This window comes from Fukomys damarensis, unplaced genomic scaffold, assembly GCF_012274545.1.
Source record: "Fukomys damarensis isolate Sample0158 unplaced genomic scaffold, DMR_v1.0_HiC HiC_scaffold_13, whole genome shotgun sequence".
NCBI classification, from domain to species: domain Eukaryota; kingdom Metazoa; phylum Chordata; class Mammalia; order Rodentia; family Bathyergidae; genus Fukomys; species Fukomys damarensis.
In genome coordinates, this window is record NW_022900925.1 from 35,026,562 (window position 1) to 35,046,184 (window position 19,623).

Sequence of the window (19,623 nt, forward strand, 5' to 3'; positions counted from 1 at the left end):
CGGCCCTGCGCTTCACCTTCGCAGAGCCTTTTTATTTCTTTCCGATAGCTTTCCAATCGGGCAGTGCCGCGTCCTCTCTCTAACCTCGAATCATGGTCTAATAATCCGTTTTGGTGCCCTCATTGGCCTCCAAGGTAGCTTCCCTCTAATGGGCGCTGTCTCCGCGGCCCCCTCCTCCCTTCGCCCCAGCCTTTTCTAGGTCGCAGCTGAGACAAAGCTAGCAGCAGCCTCTGCTCTGGCTGAGCAGCCCCTAAAAGTGCTAAAAAATCCCGGTCAGATGAGATCGGAAGGGGACACACTGTTCCGTCTTCTGAAAACAGCCACCAGCTGTTTACACCTGATACCGATGTCACTGTCCTGACAGCAGCTTCTAGAAATCCGCCCAGAAAGCCCTTCAACCCACCCCGCAGGCAGTCACCAGAGAGACCCCTGATGGGCCAGGGCCCCTTCTCCTTTCTTCTGGCTTACTTTCTATTGATTGCCCCCTGGAAGAAAGGTAACTGACTGTGTTGGGGAGGGGGGTCAGGTAAACCACAGGAGGCTGAGGCAGGAGGATCGCCAAGAGTTCGAGGCCAGCCTGGACGACACAGCGAGACCCTGTCTCACAAAGCCAAAAATATATAAAAAATAAAAAATAGATGAGATCACTGTCAAGAAATGAAGTCAATATCGTAAACCTTTCTCAAAGTTGGCAACAAAATATTACGTTGTGAAATATTTCAAAGAAAACAATAAAATATATGCTAAGAGGGTACTTGAGATGTTTTCGGAAGCTGAGAGATTGGTTCACTCTCAGTACCTGAAAGGCTGAAAATGGATTTTTTAGAAGAATTTTCAAGGCTTAAGTTCCTTAGAAAGTTTTTAGCTCTATATATTTAGTATGTGACCATCTGTCAACTAAAGAAAATTTATTTTGAAGACTACGTGGCAAAAGACATAGAATTTTCTACCTTACAAGTACTCACAAGCTAGGCTCTGTGACGCACACTTGTCATCCCAAGCCCTTGGGAGGCTGAGGCAGGAGGATCACCACAGATTTCGTGGCAGCTTAAACTACATTGTGAGTTCAAGGCCATTCTGGACTACATAGCAAAACCCTGTCTCAAAAGGAAATAGAAAAAAGAAAGAGGGGAAAAGAAATTAACTTGGCATGAATGAGTCTCTAGATTCAATCTCCAACACAGCAATTTTTTTTAACTCACATATTTGAGAATATCGTGCTGTACCTGATGAATACGTACCATTTTCACTTGTTGACTAAAAAAGAATCTTCGCACTGTTGGGGGCTTTGTAAAACAGTCCGCATGGGATCGTTAAGAGCCTTCTTAAGACTTGTCAGGCCCGTGTCTCGCGGCTGGAGGTTTGGGGTTCTGCTGATGTCGCCCACTGACTGCGTCGGTGGCATGCCGCCCAGACAGCATCTCAGTTGTAAACTCCGCGCTCGAATGAACATTGGGCTATAAAACTACTGCTGTTGCCGGGCGTGGTGGCTCACGCCTGTCATCCCAGCACTCGGGAGGCTGAGGCAGGAGGATCGCTGTGAGTTCCAGACCAGCCTGGGCTACATGGTGAGTTCCAGGTCAGGCTCAACTACGTAGTGAGGCCCTGTCTCAAAACACCCCCTCCTAAATAAATAAATAAACAGGAAGGAGAGACAGTTTGGACCCTGGCTTAGAGTACCGGAGACTCTAAAAAAAAAAAAAAAAAAAAAAAAAAAAAGAAAACTGCACTGCTTCCCGTGGCTCAAAATCCAGTTGTCGCTGCCACCAGCTTCTTCGGAGCAGCAGAGAGGACCCGAGCGCACTTTGGGAAATGGCCAAGGTCACCGGCCACTGAGCTTCCCAGAATCCCCCGCACCAGACCGGGCCTCTTCCTCGCCCTCCCGGGCCAGGCGGCTGTGCGGAAACCTGGTCTCACACTGCCGCCCTGTGGAGGGTCCCGGAACTGCAGCTCCCTGGCGGGGCCTCCTCCCTATCTCTTTACACACGCATACACACGCACGCACACGCACGCACGAGTGGAATTAAAAAAAACTCCACCCTTTAGAATTCCAAATTGGCCCGGTGTGGTGGGCAACCCTGTAATCCCCGCTCTTGGGAGGCTGAGGCAGGAAGATCGCCACAAGTTCAAGGTCAGCCTGAACTGCATAGCAAGGGCCTTTTTAAAAATAATAGCAGTAATAATAATAACCCAAATAAATTGGTAAAATTGCCTGCCATTTCTCAGAATACCTTTCACAAGAGCTCAATGACGGCCCTGGCCAACATGGAGGTCCTCATACTCCTTTTATTATGGCCAGCACAACCCCTGGCCTGTCGCCCATGCCCACAGAGGCTGCTTTCCACGTAGGAATTGATGAGAATTCTCTCACTCCCTCTTTTCTTCTTTGCGGGGTCTTAGGGCAATAAACACATTTTAAATCAGATCTACAGCTGACTAGTTCATGAAGACAGAAACAGCGTTGCAGGGACGGGACGTGCAGGTGGGAAGAAATGGATACATGCACTTCCTGTTTAATCTAGGAAGCCAGGAAGGACTCAGATTTTCTTCATTAAGAAAAAAAAAGCCAGAAACTAGTGAAAAGCTGAGATAATTAAAGTTCCCTACTTTTCCAGGAAGGTGAAGAAAAGGGCATTTACAGCAGGGCATGGGGCACATCCCAGCTCTGGGGAGGCTGAGGCAGGAAGATCTCAATGAGTTCAAGGCCAGCCTGGCTCCACCCTGAGTTCAAAGCCAGCCTGGACGCATAGCAAGACTCTGTCTCCAAAAATCGGGGGTGGGGGGCAGTAAATCCTTTGGCCGATCTGTGCTCTTCCCGGGGAACATCCCAAATCAGCACACAGGAAGCTGCGGCTGTAATTCGCATTCTACAGAGAACCTGGGGGCCCTTCTCTCCGCTCCTCTCCCTTCCACATCTGTCCGGCTGTGGGTTGAAGAGGACAAGCCATCCGCGCAGGGTGACTTATGACAAGAAATGAAAATATTTGGATTAGCCATTCTAGGGACTCGTACAGATCGCCGGGCCGCCCTGCCCTCCAGCCCTGGGCTTTTATGAACCGCTAAGCCGGCCTCCCGCCTGTTTGTCAGGAGCACTGTTTGATGTTCCTCCGTGTTTGTTTATCTTAATTAAGATGTTGAATCCATCATCTGTAGCCTCTCTCCAGGGCAGCCGCGCAGGTGCGAAGCTGCTGTGTTCTCAAGCACGTTTGTTCTGGCCGTGTGGACGGACGGCTCGGTGGGGAGGGTGACATTTCTCTCCAGGAAGAGATGATTTCCCGCTCACCTGGCGGTGGACAGCCCTGGGGTGCGGCTGGGACAAGAAGTGAGCAGCCTGCCTTCGTCCTGCGACTTCCCTTCCATCTCCAAGATCCTAGGTCGTGAGCGCCCAGGAGGAGGATGGCTTATTTTAGGAGAAATCATTTAACATCAAACTGTGTTGTGGTGGTACACGCAGGTCAGCCCAGCTCCTGGGAGGCTGAGGCAGGAGGATCGCTGTGAGTTGGAGGCCAGCCTGGGTGGCACAGTGAGACCCTGTTGCAAAAAAAAAAAAAAAAAAAAAAAAAAAATCATGAGTCACTGAAGCGATCCAAATACAGCCCAAGAGTCAGACAGTTCTTGCATTCTGGAGCCTGAGCTTCTCGAAGAGTCCCGTTCCACAGCGAGGCGGTGCAGCCCCTGCCCGCTCCTGGAGCGCCCCCTAAGGACAGGGCCCCTCCCGCCCGCAGCAGCACCCCTAAAGCAGCCAAGCAGGAGGCTGTGGCTGGCTCGGACATTTCCACCGTCCACGCGTCTCTGCTCCCAAAAGGGCCTCGGAATCCGGATCCAGGGGCCCCGGCCGGAGGCCGCATCCTGGCCCCTCACTCGGAATCACTGAATTCCGAGGTGAAACAGAGCCTGAAAGACGAACCGGACTTCATCTGAGGCCTCTGTCAGGCCGCGAGGGCCGGGATCCCTGCTTCTAGCACGTTCTCTCTCCGGCTGTGAGAAACTCTTTGCTCTTGAGGACAGAGCTCCTGGCTCCTCCTCCTTTGGGGGGGACAATCGAGTCCCTGCGGTAACTGCCAGGCCCTGGTCAGCCTCATCCAGAGTACAGCAGCCCCTCTTCCTCTGCACTTTGCTTCTTGGAGACAGTGGCTCTCCCTATTTCCCAGACTGGTCTCGGAAACCATCCTGCCTCAGCCTCTTAAGTAACCACCATGCCCAGTCTCTTCTGCTCTTTCCTGTGGGCCCGAGGCTGCCCCGCTCCTGCCCTTCTGAGCCGGATTTGGCCCCGTGTGTTGTGCTTTCCTTCTCCCTGTCCGGTGGAGCATCCCTGGTTACCGCCCTCCTTTTCATGTGCACCAAGGAAGTGACCATGTGCTCTGTGGAGGCCTCTGTAACTTGGGGATTCTGAACTGATCCTGACTGCTGTGCCCAGTAAGGGTCCCTTTGGGGGTGACCCGGGTCGCGATGTTAGGGCCAGACTTAGAGAGCAGACGGCACAGGTGGGGTGTGGAAAGGTACTGTGGCGGTCAGCTGGGCGTGGCCGCACACACCTATCATCCCGGCCCTCAAGAGGCTGAGGCAGGAGGATTGCCGTGAGTTCTAGGCCAGTCTGGACTTCTTAGCGAGACCCTGTCTCAAAAAAAAAAGAGAGAGAGAGAGAAAAATCGTGGAAATGAAACAACTCTGAGTGGCTTCCTCGGCCGTTTGAAAGGATGAAGTAAGCCAGAGTTATGTAAACATGGATAATAATTTCCCTGGCATTTCATAAATGGTGTTCCACAGAAACCCTCATTTCCCTGGATGGATGGGGCTTCTTTAGTCCCAGCAGGCACTGTCTGGGACTGGGGCAGTAAGCTGTGCCCGCTCCGACCAGGCTCCCGCTGTCTCTTTGTCCCTCCCAGCAGCTCCTCACCTACTCAGGACACGGCGGTGTCCCCTGAGCCCACCTGTCCCCACCCACTCACCAGAGCCACCAGCGGCGCCAGCAGGGTGACAAGGTCCTAACCAGCTGGCTGCTCTGGGGCTGTGGCTCTCCAGGCCCCGCGGGGACCCCCCTGCCTCAGCCTCCTCCCCGCGTTTAGAAATCCGATGGGCGACCCTGGCCCAGTCCAGACCCTGCAGCACATGTGTGGGTGCCTGGTGTGGCCCGAGGCGGAGCTGTCGCCCACACAGCAGCTGTCTCTGCGCCCTGCACAGGTCCCGTGGCTGCCCCAGTCCTCGGCCAGCGCCAGCGTGCGCTCCGGGTCCTACACGGGACCATCACACACAGTTTAGACCCGTAGTGAAAACACCTCGCCCTGGCCGCGTTTCTCCTCTGCCAGTCCTGAGGGCAGCGGGTGCCACCCCGTGGGGCTCCCTTCGCCACCAGTCCCCTCTGCGAGCACGGCACCATCTTTTTCAAGCCTGGGGTAATTGAGATTGTGATGACTTCGATCATCTTTACTATTTCCCCGCCTTTTCTCTTCAGCTGGGTAAGCTGTTTCTTTTACTCGCGTTCCGCCCTTCCAGATACTGAGTGCCTACCTCGTAGGGCTATGTAAAGAATCAAATTAATAAGCTTCAGAGTGCTTCAAAAAAATCTCAAACTGAGCTGGCCGTGGTGACGCACGCCTGTAGTCTCACCACTCGGGAGGCTGAGGCGGGAGGATCGCTGTGAGTTCAAGGCCAGCCTGGGCTGCAGAGCGAGACTCTGTCTCAGAAAACAAAAGAGGTACAGCTCTAGACAAGCGTGCAGACAAGTTCTGCGATGGAGATCACCACCTCTGTGCACTAGTACTTCCAAGTGTGGTGAAAACAGGAGAGATCGGAGGATGAGAGATCAGGAAATCGGTGCCAAAGATGAGTATGAGGGTTCCCGGGACAGCCGGGCACAGGACATCGCCTGATGCCTTCCTTGCCTCCCAGGCTCTCTCCTCTTCGTCCCTCCTCCCCGGCACAAGGTTCCTTGGGCAAGGTAGACCCAAAGCGTGTCCGACGTGGAGGTCACAGGAGCGACGCCGCAGTTAGGAGTGGCACCGCCCCATCCTCTGCCTGGCTCTGGTGCCCGCCGGTCTTCACATGGTCATTGTTTCCAACTCACTAAGATCCTCCTGCCTCAGCCTCCTGAGTGCTGGGACTACAAGCGTGCGCCACCACAGCTGGCTAGCAATTGTTCTTACGGAAATCTTAGCTTTGGTCATCTGGGACCTGCATGTGACCTGCTCAGCTGCCTCCTTTCCCAAACTTTAAACAGCGTGGCCCATAGGGAAGCCCAGCTATTCCACTCGGTAGCCAGGACTAGAGATCCCTGTAACCCTCAGGCAGGAAGCGAGCTCAGGTATCTGATCCTCGAGGACAATGTCAAAGACAGCTTCCATTTTGGAGCTGAATACCCTGGAATCCTGACAGATCCCAGGCACGAGGACTTCAGAGTGATATTCCTAAAATCCTTGGCGTTTGTGCTAAGAAACCTAGAATTAATATGTTGTTAGCTGGGCATAGTGGTGCATGCCTGTCATCCCTGGCACTTGGGAGGCTGAGGCAGGAGGATCTCCACAAGTTTAGGTCATCCTGGGCTACACAATGAGTTTAAGATCAGAATGAACTATGCAGTAAGACCCTGCTCCCCCCCAAAAAATTATTGCTAGGCATTGTGGTACATGCCTGTTGTCCCAGTTATTTTAGGAGGCTGAGGCAAAAGGATCACAAGTTCAAGATCAGCCTGGGCACCGTAGGCTACATAGCAAGATCCTGTCTCAACCAAATAAAAAATTGTTCATCTTGACTTTTGGTTATATCTTGAAATGTTTGCATAGCCTAGTGTAGAAAGGGGGAAAAAAAGAAACAGGACCAGCATTAGAGCGTCTAAAAAACCTGAATCATATCTTTGTTAACCCTGTAGGCCCTCATTTCATCTTCTAAAGTCAGATTGATGAGAGCTTTCCTCCTGGGTCAGAACCGCAGAGGTGCGCTCCATGAGACATTTTATAAACTGAAGTGCCGCCTGAACATAAAGTATTACTGTTATCTTTTTTTGTTTCTTTTTGGTACCGGGGATCGAACTCAGGACCTTGCGCTTGTAAGGCAGGCAGCAGCATCACTGAGCTAAATCCCTGGCCCTTTGTTTTTTGAGATAGGGTCTTGCTATGTAGCTCAGATTGGCCTTCAACTCTCGGTGATTCTCCTGCCTCAGCCTCCCTGATGCTGGAGTGCCCAGCGGTATTACTATTATCAAATAATTCGGTCAGGGAGCTCTAAATTTCATATTGCCTCTCCAGTCTGCTTCGTGACGCCCAGCCAGTTCCATAATTACGGTTGGCTTGGGGAAAAAAACATGTTTAGTTCTTTTTTTTTCTCCCCCCTTGAAAGAAATGAATCTGGAAGCAGTCTACCTGAGCCATCCAATATGTGCAGCCTCTTTTGTTCATGAACAAACTTAAGGTAATGAGGCCGTGTCCACCGCGATGCAGAAAAACGCTGGAGGGGATGGGTCTCGGTGTGACTGACTTCCGGCGTGCTGCCACACAACAACCCGGGAGAAATTCCTCTGCCTCGCGCGCCTGGCTCGCACTGGCTCTCGGGCGCCCCCTGCTGGCCGGGGCAACTTCCCGTCCTCACTGCTCTGCCCAGGGCTGCCACAGGCCCTGCTGCGAGGAACTTTGCCGAGACTTTTAAATAAACTTACACGGCCACGCCGAGCTGCCTGTCTTCTGAACTTTGCTGTTTCATTCGTCTACACGGAGGGCCATGGAAGGAAACGAATGGGCCTTCAGCGTCCTGCGGGCCCGGGAAATGAACCAGTCCGCTTAACGATGAATGGTGGCCGCTCGCAACACACGTGAGCGGGCTGGGGAAGGCGCACAAGCTTAATGAAGTCCGGGTCGGTGTCCCCGCGCGCGGACAGGAAAGGACGGGGGTTTTAGAGCTGTTTATTGGAGTTAATGGTAATAAATCCCTCACTTGTGATACATTAACTTTAATGTTTTCATTACTTGGCGATTTAGCTTTTCCCTCTTCACGTTGTAAATCACGGTGTCCCGGGAGCAGAGCAGGTCGGGTGTCTGTTCAAGATGACGGGGTTGTTCTCTCTCTCTCTCTCTCCCTCTCTCTCTCTCTCTCCGCGTTTCCTGCTTTCTCTAAGCGCGACTCCTCTTCACGTTGTAAATCACGGTGTCCCGGGAGCAGAGCAGGTCGGGTGTCTGTTCAAGATGACGGGGTTGTTCTCTCTCTCTCTCTCTCCCTCTCTCTCTCTCTCTCCCCGTTTCCTGCTTTCTACCTAAGCGAGACAGACAGACAGACACACCGTGAGCTGTGCGAACAGACACTGAGACAGACAGAGCGCTCTTACCTTTCATCCCCAGACTTGGCCATTTGGTTGGAAACTTCGGGGTCTGGACGCATCGCCCCCATTCCCCGCTCCTCGGCCTTTTTCCTTGCCGGATCCAACAGCTCCCGTCTGGCTTGCTGAGTTTTGTTGGATGAGACGGGAAACCTCAAGGAAGATTTGAAATCTCCCACTGGTAACTTCTTAAAAAGGGACGGTGCTTGGGGGCTTAAACACAGTGGAGTACTACTCTGCCGTAAACAAGGATGCGCTGGAGACATTTCCAGGTAAATGGGTGCACCCTGAGACCATACTCTTTCGTGTGTGTGCCAGGAATCAAGTTCAGGACCTTGCACTTTCAAGGCGGATGGCAGGATCACCAACCAGGCTAAATCTCCAGCCCATGCTCTTAAGTGAAATAAATCAGACACGTATTTAAGTACCACATTGTTTCTCTGGTGTGAGAAACTGAACGTTTAAATAGGGATTAAAATGTATAATAGATATTGGGAAATGCGAAGAAAATGTTCAAATAGGAAGGGGAGCAAGGGGGGGGCAAGAAAAAGAGAATAGAAGGAAAAAGGTGGAAACAAAGCTTTTGAAAATAAGGAGGGGAAGAGGGGCCGAAGGGAGGGAGAATGGGAAAAAAAGAAGGTGCAAGATATATCACAGAGGTACAAATTTCCTATGATGAATGCTATTATAGAGATCATAAATGTACCAGTAAATGTTTTGCTTAAAAAGAGAGCGAAAGTAGCAGAGCGTGGTGGCGCACGCCTGTCATCCCAGCACATGGGAGGCTGAGGCAGGAGGATCGCTGTGAGTTCGAGACCAGCCAGGGCTGCACAGTGAGTTCCAGGGCAGTCTCCACTACATGGTGAGGCCCTGTCTCAAAAAACCAAAAATAAAAGAGAGAGAGACAGACAGGGAGAGAAAGTTCTCTCCAGTTTTGAGGTTTGAGGCATTTTTTTTTCCTTTCATCTTCCACAAACCTCTTTGCCCGCCTTCCTGTTAATTCTCAGCCCTGTTGTTCCTCTGACTTCTGCACCTCCCCTTCCTCCTTGCTCCTTTAGCTAAATCTTTTCTTTCTCTTTTTTCTGTATTTATTTATTTTTGCTTTCTTATTTCACATTCCCAGCCCTAAATGAAAGTAGTAAATATACAAGAGGGCGGGAGTGATTTACTGGGCAAACGTCTCCTTAGCCCACACGGCCCCCTTAGGCCGGGCGTGGCCACGCTTCAGCTGAGAAACAGCACAGGGCAGCTCGGGCCAGGGACAAGGACAGGACAGAGGTGTCAGAGTAACGGCTGCGAGGGACCAGACTGCCTTCCCACTGGCAGCTTTTCTTTAGGCTCTAAGAAATATAGCTGGGTGTGGTGGCACAGGCCTTTATCATCCTAGCACTCAGGAGGCTGAGGCAGGAGGATCTCTGTGAGTTCAAGGCCAGCCTGGACCGCAAAGTGAGATGCTATTCCCCTCCCCCCAAAAAAGAGAGAGACAGAGAGAGAGAGTCCAGGACATCGGGCCTGTCTTGGTCCCTGTTCGCACAGAGGAGCAATGATTTTTTGCTTTCTCCATGGCATCATCTGTGCTCCCAGAAGCAGGATTTGTTTCCACCGCCTCCCCACTCTGGCCCACGAGTGACCCCTCCATTCCTGGGTCCCTGGGCCTCTGTGAGGCTGAGTGGGGAGCAGGAACGCAGGTGCCAAGAGGGTCAGTGGGGCAGAGGGGCGCAGAGACCCCAGAGAGAAGAGACCCATGCAGAGAGGGTTCACAGTCTTGCATTTCTGGTCATCGGAAAAGGAGAACTAGGAAGGGCTTTGAGCACGAATCGGGCAGGGCCAGATCGGTGGTTTTTGTTTTGTTGTGTTGGGGATTTTTTGAGACAATCTCACTATGTAGCCCAGGCTGGCCTCCAACTTGGGGCGACCCTCCTGCCTCAGCCTCCTGAGTGCCGGGATGACAGGTGTGCGCCACCACGCCTGGCTTAGATCTGTGTTTCCGATGACTTCTGTGTACTACTGGGGAGCAGGTACAAAGGGTGCTGGCAGAGCTGCCCTCTCTCCTTTCGTACTTTATTCCTCCTTCTTCTCCATTTTTTTCTCTTTTGCAACACTGGGATTGAGCCCGGGGCATTGCATATACTGAGCAACGTTCTATCACAGAGCTACAGCCCCGCAGTCTCCGAGTCTTTGCCAGGCCAGCGGTGTAGGAAATTAGCAGATTGAAAGGATATTTTGTTACTCATTTCTGAAGCGCTCTCTGACAAATATTTGTCATCCCAATACTCAGGAGGCTGAGTCAGGAGGATCTTGAGTTCAAGGCCAGCCTGGGCTACACAGCGAGACCATGTCTCAAAAAGAAATGAAGATATCCTGTCAAGAAACGCCTGCATGATAGTGATTTTTCCTCACACTGTGTGGGGTGGGGGGATACAGGGCGCAGTACAGAGATTCCTGCAAGGCTTGCAGAAAGTCTGGCGTTTTTAAACTCTGCCCTCCTTCTACTTTTTAGAATCATGAGGCCATTCAAAGGACTGTTGCCTGGATTTGTACCAAAATTCTCACTTTGCAAGGTCGATACTGCAGCTTAGCTGCTAAAGACTGAGGTCATTTGTGGCTTCATATTAAGGATGAATTACTAAGATAAAAATAACCAGGCTCAGGGGCACACACGTGTAATCCCAGCACTTGGGAGGCTGAGGCAGGAGGATCGCTGCAAGTTCAAGGGCTCCATCACGAGACCTTGGGCTACCTTGCGAGACCTTGTCCCCCACAAAAAAACAATGCAACAAAAAAGATCTGAATGTTGTCTCCTGTGTCCGTTTGCTAAGTACAAACGCGTGATTTCTACCATTCTGTGATGTCCTGTCACCTGGCTGAACTGCAATTGGTTTTTTTGTTTTGTTTTGTTTTTGTTTTTCGACCCTGGGTGCAGGCGGGATCGCGGTAGTGAGGATCAAGCACCCCTCCTGCCCCCACCTGGGAGACGGGTGGCCCTGGTGTCCAGTCACGCAGGTCTCTCTTCACCTCTGACCCCGCGTCCTCCAGCTGCGAATCCTGCCTTTATCTGGGTTTTCTGGGAGATTTCGTCAAGTGCAGGGGCAGAGAGATTAGGACCCTAATGAAATTCCGCTTCGTGCTGATAGGATGTGATAAACCCTTGGGCTTATCCAAGAGGGCCATTTAATCCCAATAAATTGAAAACCATTTCTAGTTTTCATTATGGTGGTGATATCTTCGTCAGGTAATAAGAGCTCTATTTTAATTCTATACATAAATATAAATCTGTGACCTTATAATAGCAAATTACACAACTGCTTGTAGCTTCTTCCTATTTTTTCTTTTTCTGGTACCTGGGATCGAACTCAGGATCTTGCACCTGCCAGCCAGGCGCAGTGCCACTGAGCCAAATCCCTGGCCCACCTTCTTCCTATTTTTAATATCACCCTTTGTAGCCCCAGCTGGCCTTGGACTCAAGATCCTCCTGCCTCAGCCTCCCCAATGTTGGGATTACAGGCAAGCGCAGTGATGCCTGCCTCATTTGCATACTTTCTTTATAAATCAAGTAGCTCTCTAGATCAGTGTGTGTGGACTCCTCCTGCTTCTTCCTTGAAGCATGGCAGCCTCAGGGCCAGTAGCTGAGCTGACCCTAAAAGAGGAGACTGTCGGGCACGGTGGCGCACGCCTGTGATCCCAGCACTCGGGAGGCTGAGGCAGGCGGATCACCAGGCGTTCAAGGCCAGCCTGGACTGCATAGCAAGACCCTGTCCCAAAAAGAACAAGAAAAATTCCTGTTGAAAAGAGAATATATAAATAAAAAGGCACTGCCTCTCCTGTCCTGAAACTGGGGGCTCGGAGCTGAAACGTCTCGGCCTGGCTCAGCCTTTGTTTGCTCGGTGGCGGCTGTGTTTCTGCGGGTGGGAGGAGAAGAGGCTCCTGCTGATAATGTACTGAGAGTAAATGAAATTAAACAAGCACAGCCGCGCTCCCCGCTCCTTCCTCCCCCGGGTGATTCAATTCGAGAGCCGCCGCCTCCGAGGGTCGGGCAGAGGCTGTGTCTGTCCCCCGCTGGGGCCTGCAGTCTGCGCATGGCGACGCCAGCCTCCCCTGAAGCATTTTTTATGCTCCTGCCAGCGGGATCAGCCGGCTGGTGTGGGCGCGCTAATGTCACCTCCATCCCGGGGCCGCTCCCCACGCGCGCTGGCCATGTCGGCCCATTTTCATAAGCATAGATGTTCCATAAAACGGCATTTAGATTTGCATTAAAAAGGAGGTTTGAATTCTAATAGCACATTTAACGTGGCTCTTATGATTCATATTCTTGGCGACTTTAACTCGAGGCTGTGTCTCTAAGTCGAACAAGACCTTTAAGGAGAAGAAGCGCCTGGCGCGGTGGCGCACAGCTGTCGGCCCAGCGCTCGGGAGGCTGAGGCAGGAGGATCGCTGCGAGTTTGAGCCCAGCCAGGGCTACATATCAAAACCCTGTCTCAAAAACTCAAAAGAAGGCCGGGGATTTAGCTCAGTAGCGCCGCTGCCTGCCTCGCAAGCTCAATGTCTGGATTCGATCCCCGTTACCAAAAACAAAACAAAACAAAACAGAGCTTCTCCTCCTGACGCCCAAGCCTGGCCGAATCTGCTGCTGTTTTCTAGGAAGTGGCTTCAGAAGGAAACCACTGCAGAGGGGCAGGAGGGGCGGAAGACTCCTGGGGAGACAGCGCCCCCTTGCGGCGGCCCGCCTCCCACCGCGCCCCGAGGCCATCCGGGGATTCAGGGGGGTCACGGTTTGCTCACCGTGAAACACACAAAGCAAACCGCCCTGAGCAGGGGCCTGGGCATGGGGACCACGGGATAACGAAGCGGACACGTGACACGCTAAAAATGCCAAGCTCTGATCTGTATTTGTTCAAACTACGTGTAAAACATCTTAATAAAGAAAAAGGCAATCTTAATTGCATTTTAAACTGTCTTAAAAATGTTATTTTTTTAAACAAAAAATTGGTAAAGCAAAAAGTATCACCGCAGACACCACTGAATAAATGTAGATGCGCAAAAAACTAATTGCTGAAATGGCCAGAGGTGATGCCTCACACCTGTAATTCCAGCACTCAGGAGGCTGAGGCAGGAGGGTCACCTTGAGTTCAAGGCCAGCCTGGGCTACATAGTGAGGCCCTGACTCACCTCACTCTTGATTAGCTTGTTCGTTTGTTTGTTTTGTACCGGGGATCGAACTTGGGACCTTCCACTTTCAAGGCAGGTGGCACAACCACTGAGCTAAATCCCCGGCCCCCTCACCTCTTTGGGTTTATAGTGGGGTGGTTGAGACAGGGTCTCACTATGTAGTTGGAACAGACCTGGAACTCACTATGGAGCCCAGGCTGGTGTCCAACTCACAGCGATCCTCCTGCCTCAGCCTCCCGAGCGCTGGGATGACAGGCGTGAGACACCACGCCCAGCACCTCACTCTTAAGTGAAATGAATTGGACACATGCATTGTTTCTCTGGTGTGAGAAACCGAAAGTGGAAATAAGGACTAAAAAATATATAATAGATACTGGGAAATGGTAAGAAAATGTTCATCTAGGAAGGGGATCAAGGGAGGAGGGAGGGAGAGAGGAGGAGACAAGAAAAAATGAAAATAGGAGGAAAACACGGAAACAGCGCTGTTTTTGTACATGGGGGTGTTTGGGGTGGGACATGGGATAAAATAAAATAAAATTTATTTTTAAAAAAATAGTAAAATTTAAAAATGCTAAAATAAATTGTGTGATTGAAAAAAATGATCTCACCGAAAGTCCCAAGACAGTGTATAGATAGCCAGCTGACCCCTACAGGATTCTTAGTTGGGTTTGGTTTTGGTTTTGGTTTGCTTATAAAAGTTTTAAAACAAACCACAAGAGGGCCGGGGATTTTGCTCAGTGGTTCCGCCGCCTGTCTTGCAAGTGCAAAGACCTGAGTTCGATCCCTAGTACCCCCAAAACACACACACACACACACACACACACACACACACATACACACAGACTTGGGCTTGGGAACTAAAACGTAAGTAGGAAGTAATATTCTGCCAGCTCACTCCTCCTCTCTTCCTAACTAAGAAACAGAGTTAGGCTGGGCGGTGCCCGGGGTAGCACTTACGCTCAGTGTGCCTGAGGCCTCGGGTCTCAGTGCCAAATGCAGAGTTTTGTTTTTTAAAGGTTTTCTGTTTGGCAGGGGTGGGGAGAGATTGTCCTTCGTTTTTTTGTTTGTTTGGTTTGGCTTTGTTTTTTGAGACAAGGCTTCACTGTGTAGCCCAGGCTGGCCTTGAACATGCAGAGATCAGCCTGCCTCAGCCTTCCCAGTGCTGGGATCACTGTCAGGAGCCACCACACCCAACTTTTGATTTCTCAGTAGCTCTACAGGGAATGAGGCTGCTGAAACCCAGGAAGGTCAGCAGCACCGGCAGAAGTTGACGCTGATTACAGGGATCTAAGGTCCTAAGAAATCTAATATCGTGAGGCTCCCGTAGTTTGAAGAAACCCAGACTAGGCGGTTACTGCCAGGTTCACCTCACACAGTGAACTTAATAAAATTCAAAACTCATGTTCCTAAAACTGGCTGTTTGTTTAAAAAAAGAAAAACAAAGGTGACCAGGCATGGTGGTGGCACATGCTATAATCTCAGCACTCGGGAGGCTGAGACAGGCTGATCTCTGCGAGTTCAAGGCCAGCCTTGGGCTACATAGCAAGACCCTGTCTCAAAAATAAAGTAAGTGTTTTTCAGGGCGTGTGTTCATTGCCCCCTCCAAGACTGCATTTGCCGTAGAGTCTGCTGCTCATGAAAGCCTCGTGGGCCGGCGGCTGTTCATTTGCTCTTGATGGTCTTGGTGGGGATCATCCGGGTTGGGGCTCACGTCTCCCGCAAATGCTTAGCTCCTGGAGTCTTTCTCCTGCCAAGCAGTACATATTCCTGCACCTCCCCTTGCCGCAAATTAATGTAGGCTTAGATCCCGTTGCGCGACCGCAGCATTAGCTATGAGGACGAAGAAAGAAAGGTCATGAACTTTTCCCCGGTTGCAGTGGCCTCCGCGGTGGCCCCGGTGAGGGGGGCGGGGGGCAGGGGACTCCCCAGGCTCTGACAAGTCTCGCTGTCGCTCCTTCCAGGCGCGGAGGACGTGCTGAGGGCCGCCCAGGACCTGGACAGCGTCCTCAAGCAGGGCTACCTGGAGAAAAAGAGCAAAGGTACAGGCTCCGACCGCGGCGGACGGCCAGGAAGGGCAGGGTGGAGAAAACGCCCTGGCGACTGTGCCAGGGCGGCAGGATCGGGTCGTAGACTCCAACCTGCCCCAACATAGGGTCCGGCCTCGCTCACCCCGGCCTCCCGGGTCTGCTAGGAAAACACACTTAAACAGGACGAGGTGGTGCACTCCGTCAACCCAGCACTCGGGAGGCTGAGGCAGGAGGGTCACTAGGAGTTGGAGGCCAGCCTGGACTATGTAGGGAGACCCTGTCGCAAAAAGACAAACCCAGAATGTTAAAGCACGTCGTGGAGCATTTGGAAAGCGCAGGATGAGACAGAGGAAGCTGGATAAGAAGACAGCAGGGGAGCCCAGGAGGGAGGGCGGCCCTCAGAACCTGGCCCCGCAGCCAGCCGGCTCAAGCCGTGCAGGGGACCTGTGGGAACACAAGGGTTTCACAGCCCATTAACCTGGGAAATAAAACAACAACACGCCGATGCAGGTGGTGGGGCTCGCGGACGGGCGGTGGTTACCTGAATTTATGTCTCCCGCTCTGTCCAGACCACAGCTTCTTCGGGCCGGAGTGGCAGAAGCGCTGGTGTGTGCTCCGCAGAGGCCTGTTCTTCTACTACGCCAACGACAAGAGTACGTGGGGGGTGGGGCACCCCGAAACTTCTCCTGCACGTACACTCTGGTCAGCACCCTAACTAATACCAGCCAGGGTACATAAGTCCCAGCACCCCCGGGGAACACAGAGCCGGTTTCAGGTCTCTTCCTTTGTAAACAGGAAGGTAGCGTGGTCCATATACCAAAGGGTTATCTTTTATTATGATACCGGGAATTGAACTCAGGACCTTGCGCTTGCCAGGCAGGTGCAGTGCCACTGAGCTAAATCCTCAGCCTCTGAGCATTCTTTAAAAAAAAAAAAAAAAAAAAAAAAAAAAAATAAACTCTTAAACATAAAAAAAAAAAAAAGTTCGAACTCTTAAACCAGGCATGGTAGCTCATGCCTGTAATCCCAGCACTCAGGAGGCTGAGGCAGGAGGATCTCCGCAAGTTCAAGGCCAGTCTGGGCTGCCCTGTTTCAAAAAAAAAAAACTTAACTCCTGTAGTATGCTAAAATTTTGAGGGGGACGAGCTGGAGATGTAGCTCAGTGGTAGAGCACTTGCCTAGTAGGCCCAAAGCCTCAGATTGAAGTTTCCTTTTTTGTTGTTTTTCTGGGGATTTTGCCCTGTACCCTGTGTTTGCAAGGCAGGTACGGTGCCACAAAGCTAATCCCCAGCCCAAAACCTTGGATTTAACCACAGCACCCAGAGTCATAATTAAAAAATCCAAGAAAGATTTAAGGGTTTCTGAGGTAGCACACACCTGTCATCCCAGCACTCAGGAGGCTGAGGCAGGAGGATCGCCATGAGTTCAAGGCCATCCTGGAGGCCAGTCAGCCCCAGCACTCGGGAAGCTGAGGCAGGAGGATCCCTGCACATTCGAGGCCAGCCTGGACTACACAGCGACTCATTATTACCTAATGATCCTAAACTTCTGTCCTTTTATCCCAGTTTGCCTCTTGGGAGGCGGATGAAATCCCGAGTCTCAGTTCTCCTCCCACTGTTGTGAGGAGGAGGCCGGGTGACCCCAAACGCCAACAGGGTAGAGGAGGCGATCCGGGACCTTGGAGGGCCGGGCCCGCTCTCCCTCATGAAGTGGTTCCTTCTCTCATTATCTCCCATCCCCAACCCCCGCCGGTTCCATCGTAGCCCCCTCTCCGCCTTGCTCCTCTGCTGAAATCACCTTTCCCGTCCCACCTGCCGCAGTCTCGGTCCCTGAGCGTCCTTCCAAACCCCCCTGACCGCCTGATGGGACCTCGCGGCGGAGATGCCTTCCCGGGCTGTGGCTTCTCTCCGGGGACACAGGCACCTCCCTGTCTCGCAGGCAGGCAGCCCAAAGGGACCTTCGTCATGCAGGGTTACAGCGTCCGGATGGCCCCGCACCTGCGCAAGGACTCCAGGAGAGAGAGCTGCTTCGAGCTGACCTGCGGGGACAGGCGCAGCTACGAGGTGGGCCGGGGGCAGGTGTCGGCTACGCTTCCCTCGCTGGGAAAGGCTGGGTCCCGACCCCTCTCCACCGCCCAGCCCGGCCGTCTCCCCCTGGCTGTGTCACCCGCTCCCTTCTGCCGCCACCCGGCTGGCGCTGACCCCAGGCTCTCCTGGTTCCCGCCCGTGATCGCACTACTTTCCGGCCGGCGGAAAACCCAGAAGGAGACTAAATCGGCAGTGGCCGGGCCGTCTGCCCCGCACACGTCTCTCGTGCGAAGTCACCTTCCCCTGGGTGTGTGGGCCACGCGGTGACACTGGTCCCTGGGGGTGACAGCGTTTCTGGGGGACCGGGGGACTTTGTCCGAGCAAGAAAGGCTCATTACGCACTGCGTTCACTTCTGCATATTTTGAATCTTGACTTCCTGTGTTTGCAAGTCATTATAAAATTAATTAAAACAACAAAAATTATGGTTATGGGGAGATGATTTTCACACACACACACACACACACACACCAAGTTTCCTACTCAGTGGTCATTTTTATTTTATCTCAGCTTTATGAAAGCAATGTAGCAAAACCTTTACTAATTTATGAAAAAAAAACACGCTAAGATTAAATCAACTTAAGTAACCCTTTTGCTCTTTAAACTTTTTCTCAGCATTCAACTTTTCTTGGTTCTACAGTATCTTAATCCTTATTTCCATAAAACAATCTTCCTATCCATTCTGCAACTTGTATGATGTTTCCAGTTTTTGAAGTACAGATTGTGCCGAGTGTGTTTCTAATTTTACCATTAAATTCTGATGAGACTTCATCCAGATAAGTTTATGTGAAAAGCATAGACCAGTATTCCTAGAAATCTGTTGCAGAAATGTCTTGCAGGAGTGAGAATCATAATGTGTATTCATATAAGTATGTTGCAGAAATCTAGGCTTCTTAGAGAACAGGTGTCTCAAACTCACTCGAATAGCCAGATAATTAAAATGTTTTCAGGAACATTTGCTTCAAATTGATTCGTTTTTTTAAAAAAAAAAGCTATGGGTGCCGGGCGTGGTGGTGCACACCTGTAATCCCAGCACTTGGGAGGCTGAGGCAGGAGGATCGCTGTGAGTTCGAGACCAGCCTGGGCTGCATAGTGAGTTCCAGGGCAGTCTCAACTACATAGTGAGACCCTGTCTCAAAAAAACAAAAAAAAAAGGGGGGGGCTGGGGATTTAGCTCAGTGGCCCCGCACCTACCTCACAAGCACAAAGTCCCGAGTTCAATCCCCGGTACCTCAAAAAAAAAATGAGGGTTCAGTGCTTGCCCGGACCATTTTCTGAATTGGAAAGTAGTTTATTTACTTTCTTCTCTTCTTAGGCCCATGGAATTCTAGTCGTTGTTGTGGTCTGTGTGTGTCCTTGGGGTCTTTCCCTGCTGTTTATTCTCTTGGGCCCTCAGCTCTTCATCTGTAATTGTTTATTCTCCTACCTCCCCACACTCCAGGAAGGCTCTGCAGCAAGCAGTTCCCCTACCTGAAATGACCCGCCACCTCCCACCTGCCCTTTATAAAGATCCACCCCAAGTGGCTTCAGCCCTGGTAATAAGTGTTTCCTGTGTCCACCGACCCCCTGGCTGCTGCTGTAGCTCAGTGGTTTGGTGCTTGCTGAGCACCCATGAGGCCTTGGGTTCTACCCTCAACACTGGAAAGAAAAATATTCATATTATCAGTGCAAGGGCTCCCACCTCATATACAAGTTGCTTTGCTCTTTTTTTTTCCTATAAACTTTTCCCAAATAAATGCCTGATAAAGGAATAGATAATCAAATGAACACACATGAACATAAACATCTGGATTTTAAAAACTGTTATTGGTTTGGCATGGTGTTGCATGCCTTTAATCCAAGCATTGGGGGGAGGCTGAGGCAGGAGGATCGCAGCAAATTTGAGGCCAGCCTGGTTTACATAGTTCAAGGCTGGCTTAAACTACATAGCAAGACCCCATCTTTAAAAAAAAAAAAAAAAAGTCTGTTATCTCTGGGGATGCAGAATTGCTGAAGGAAAAAATAATTGCTTTGAGTCAGCTGTTTTAGCCTTTTTTTTTTTTT

General features: G+C 51.3%; 1 protein-coding gene across 1 annotated transcript in view; it reads left to right on the forward strand.

Annotated features, from left to right (window-relative positions):
• The window catches only part of Skap1 (src kinase associated phosphoprotein 1), a 231,336-nt gene that overhangs the window by 175,655 nt on the left and 36,058 nt on the right, over positions 1-19,623 (forward strand). Inside the window, exons 6-8 of the mRNA XM_010620111.2 lie at positions 15,430-15,507; positions 16,065-16,148; positions 17,434-17,501. Of these exons, the coding sequence (XP_010618413.1) occupies positions 15,430-15,507; positions 16,065-16,148; positions 17,434-17,501 (230 nt within the window). The remainder of the gene's footprint in view (positions 1-15,429; positions 15,508-16,064; positions 16,149-17,433; positions 17,502-19,623) is intronic.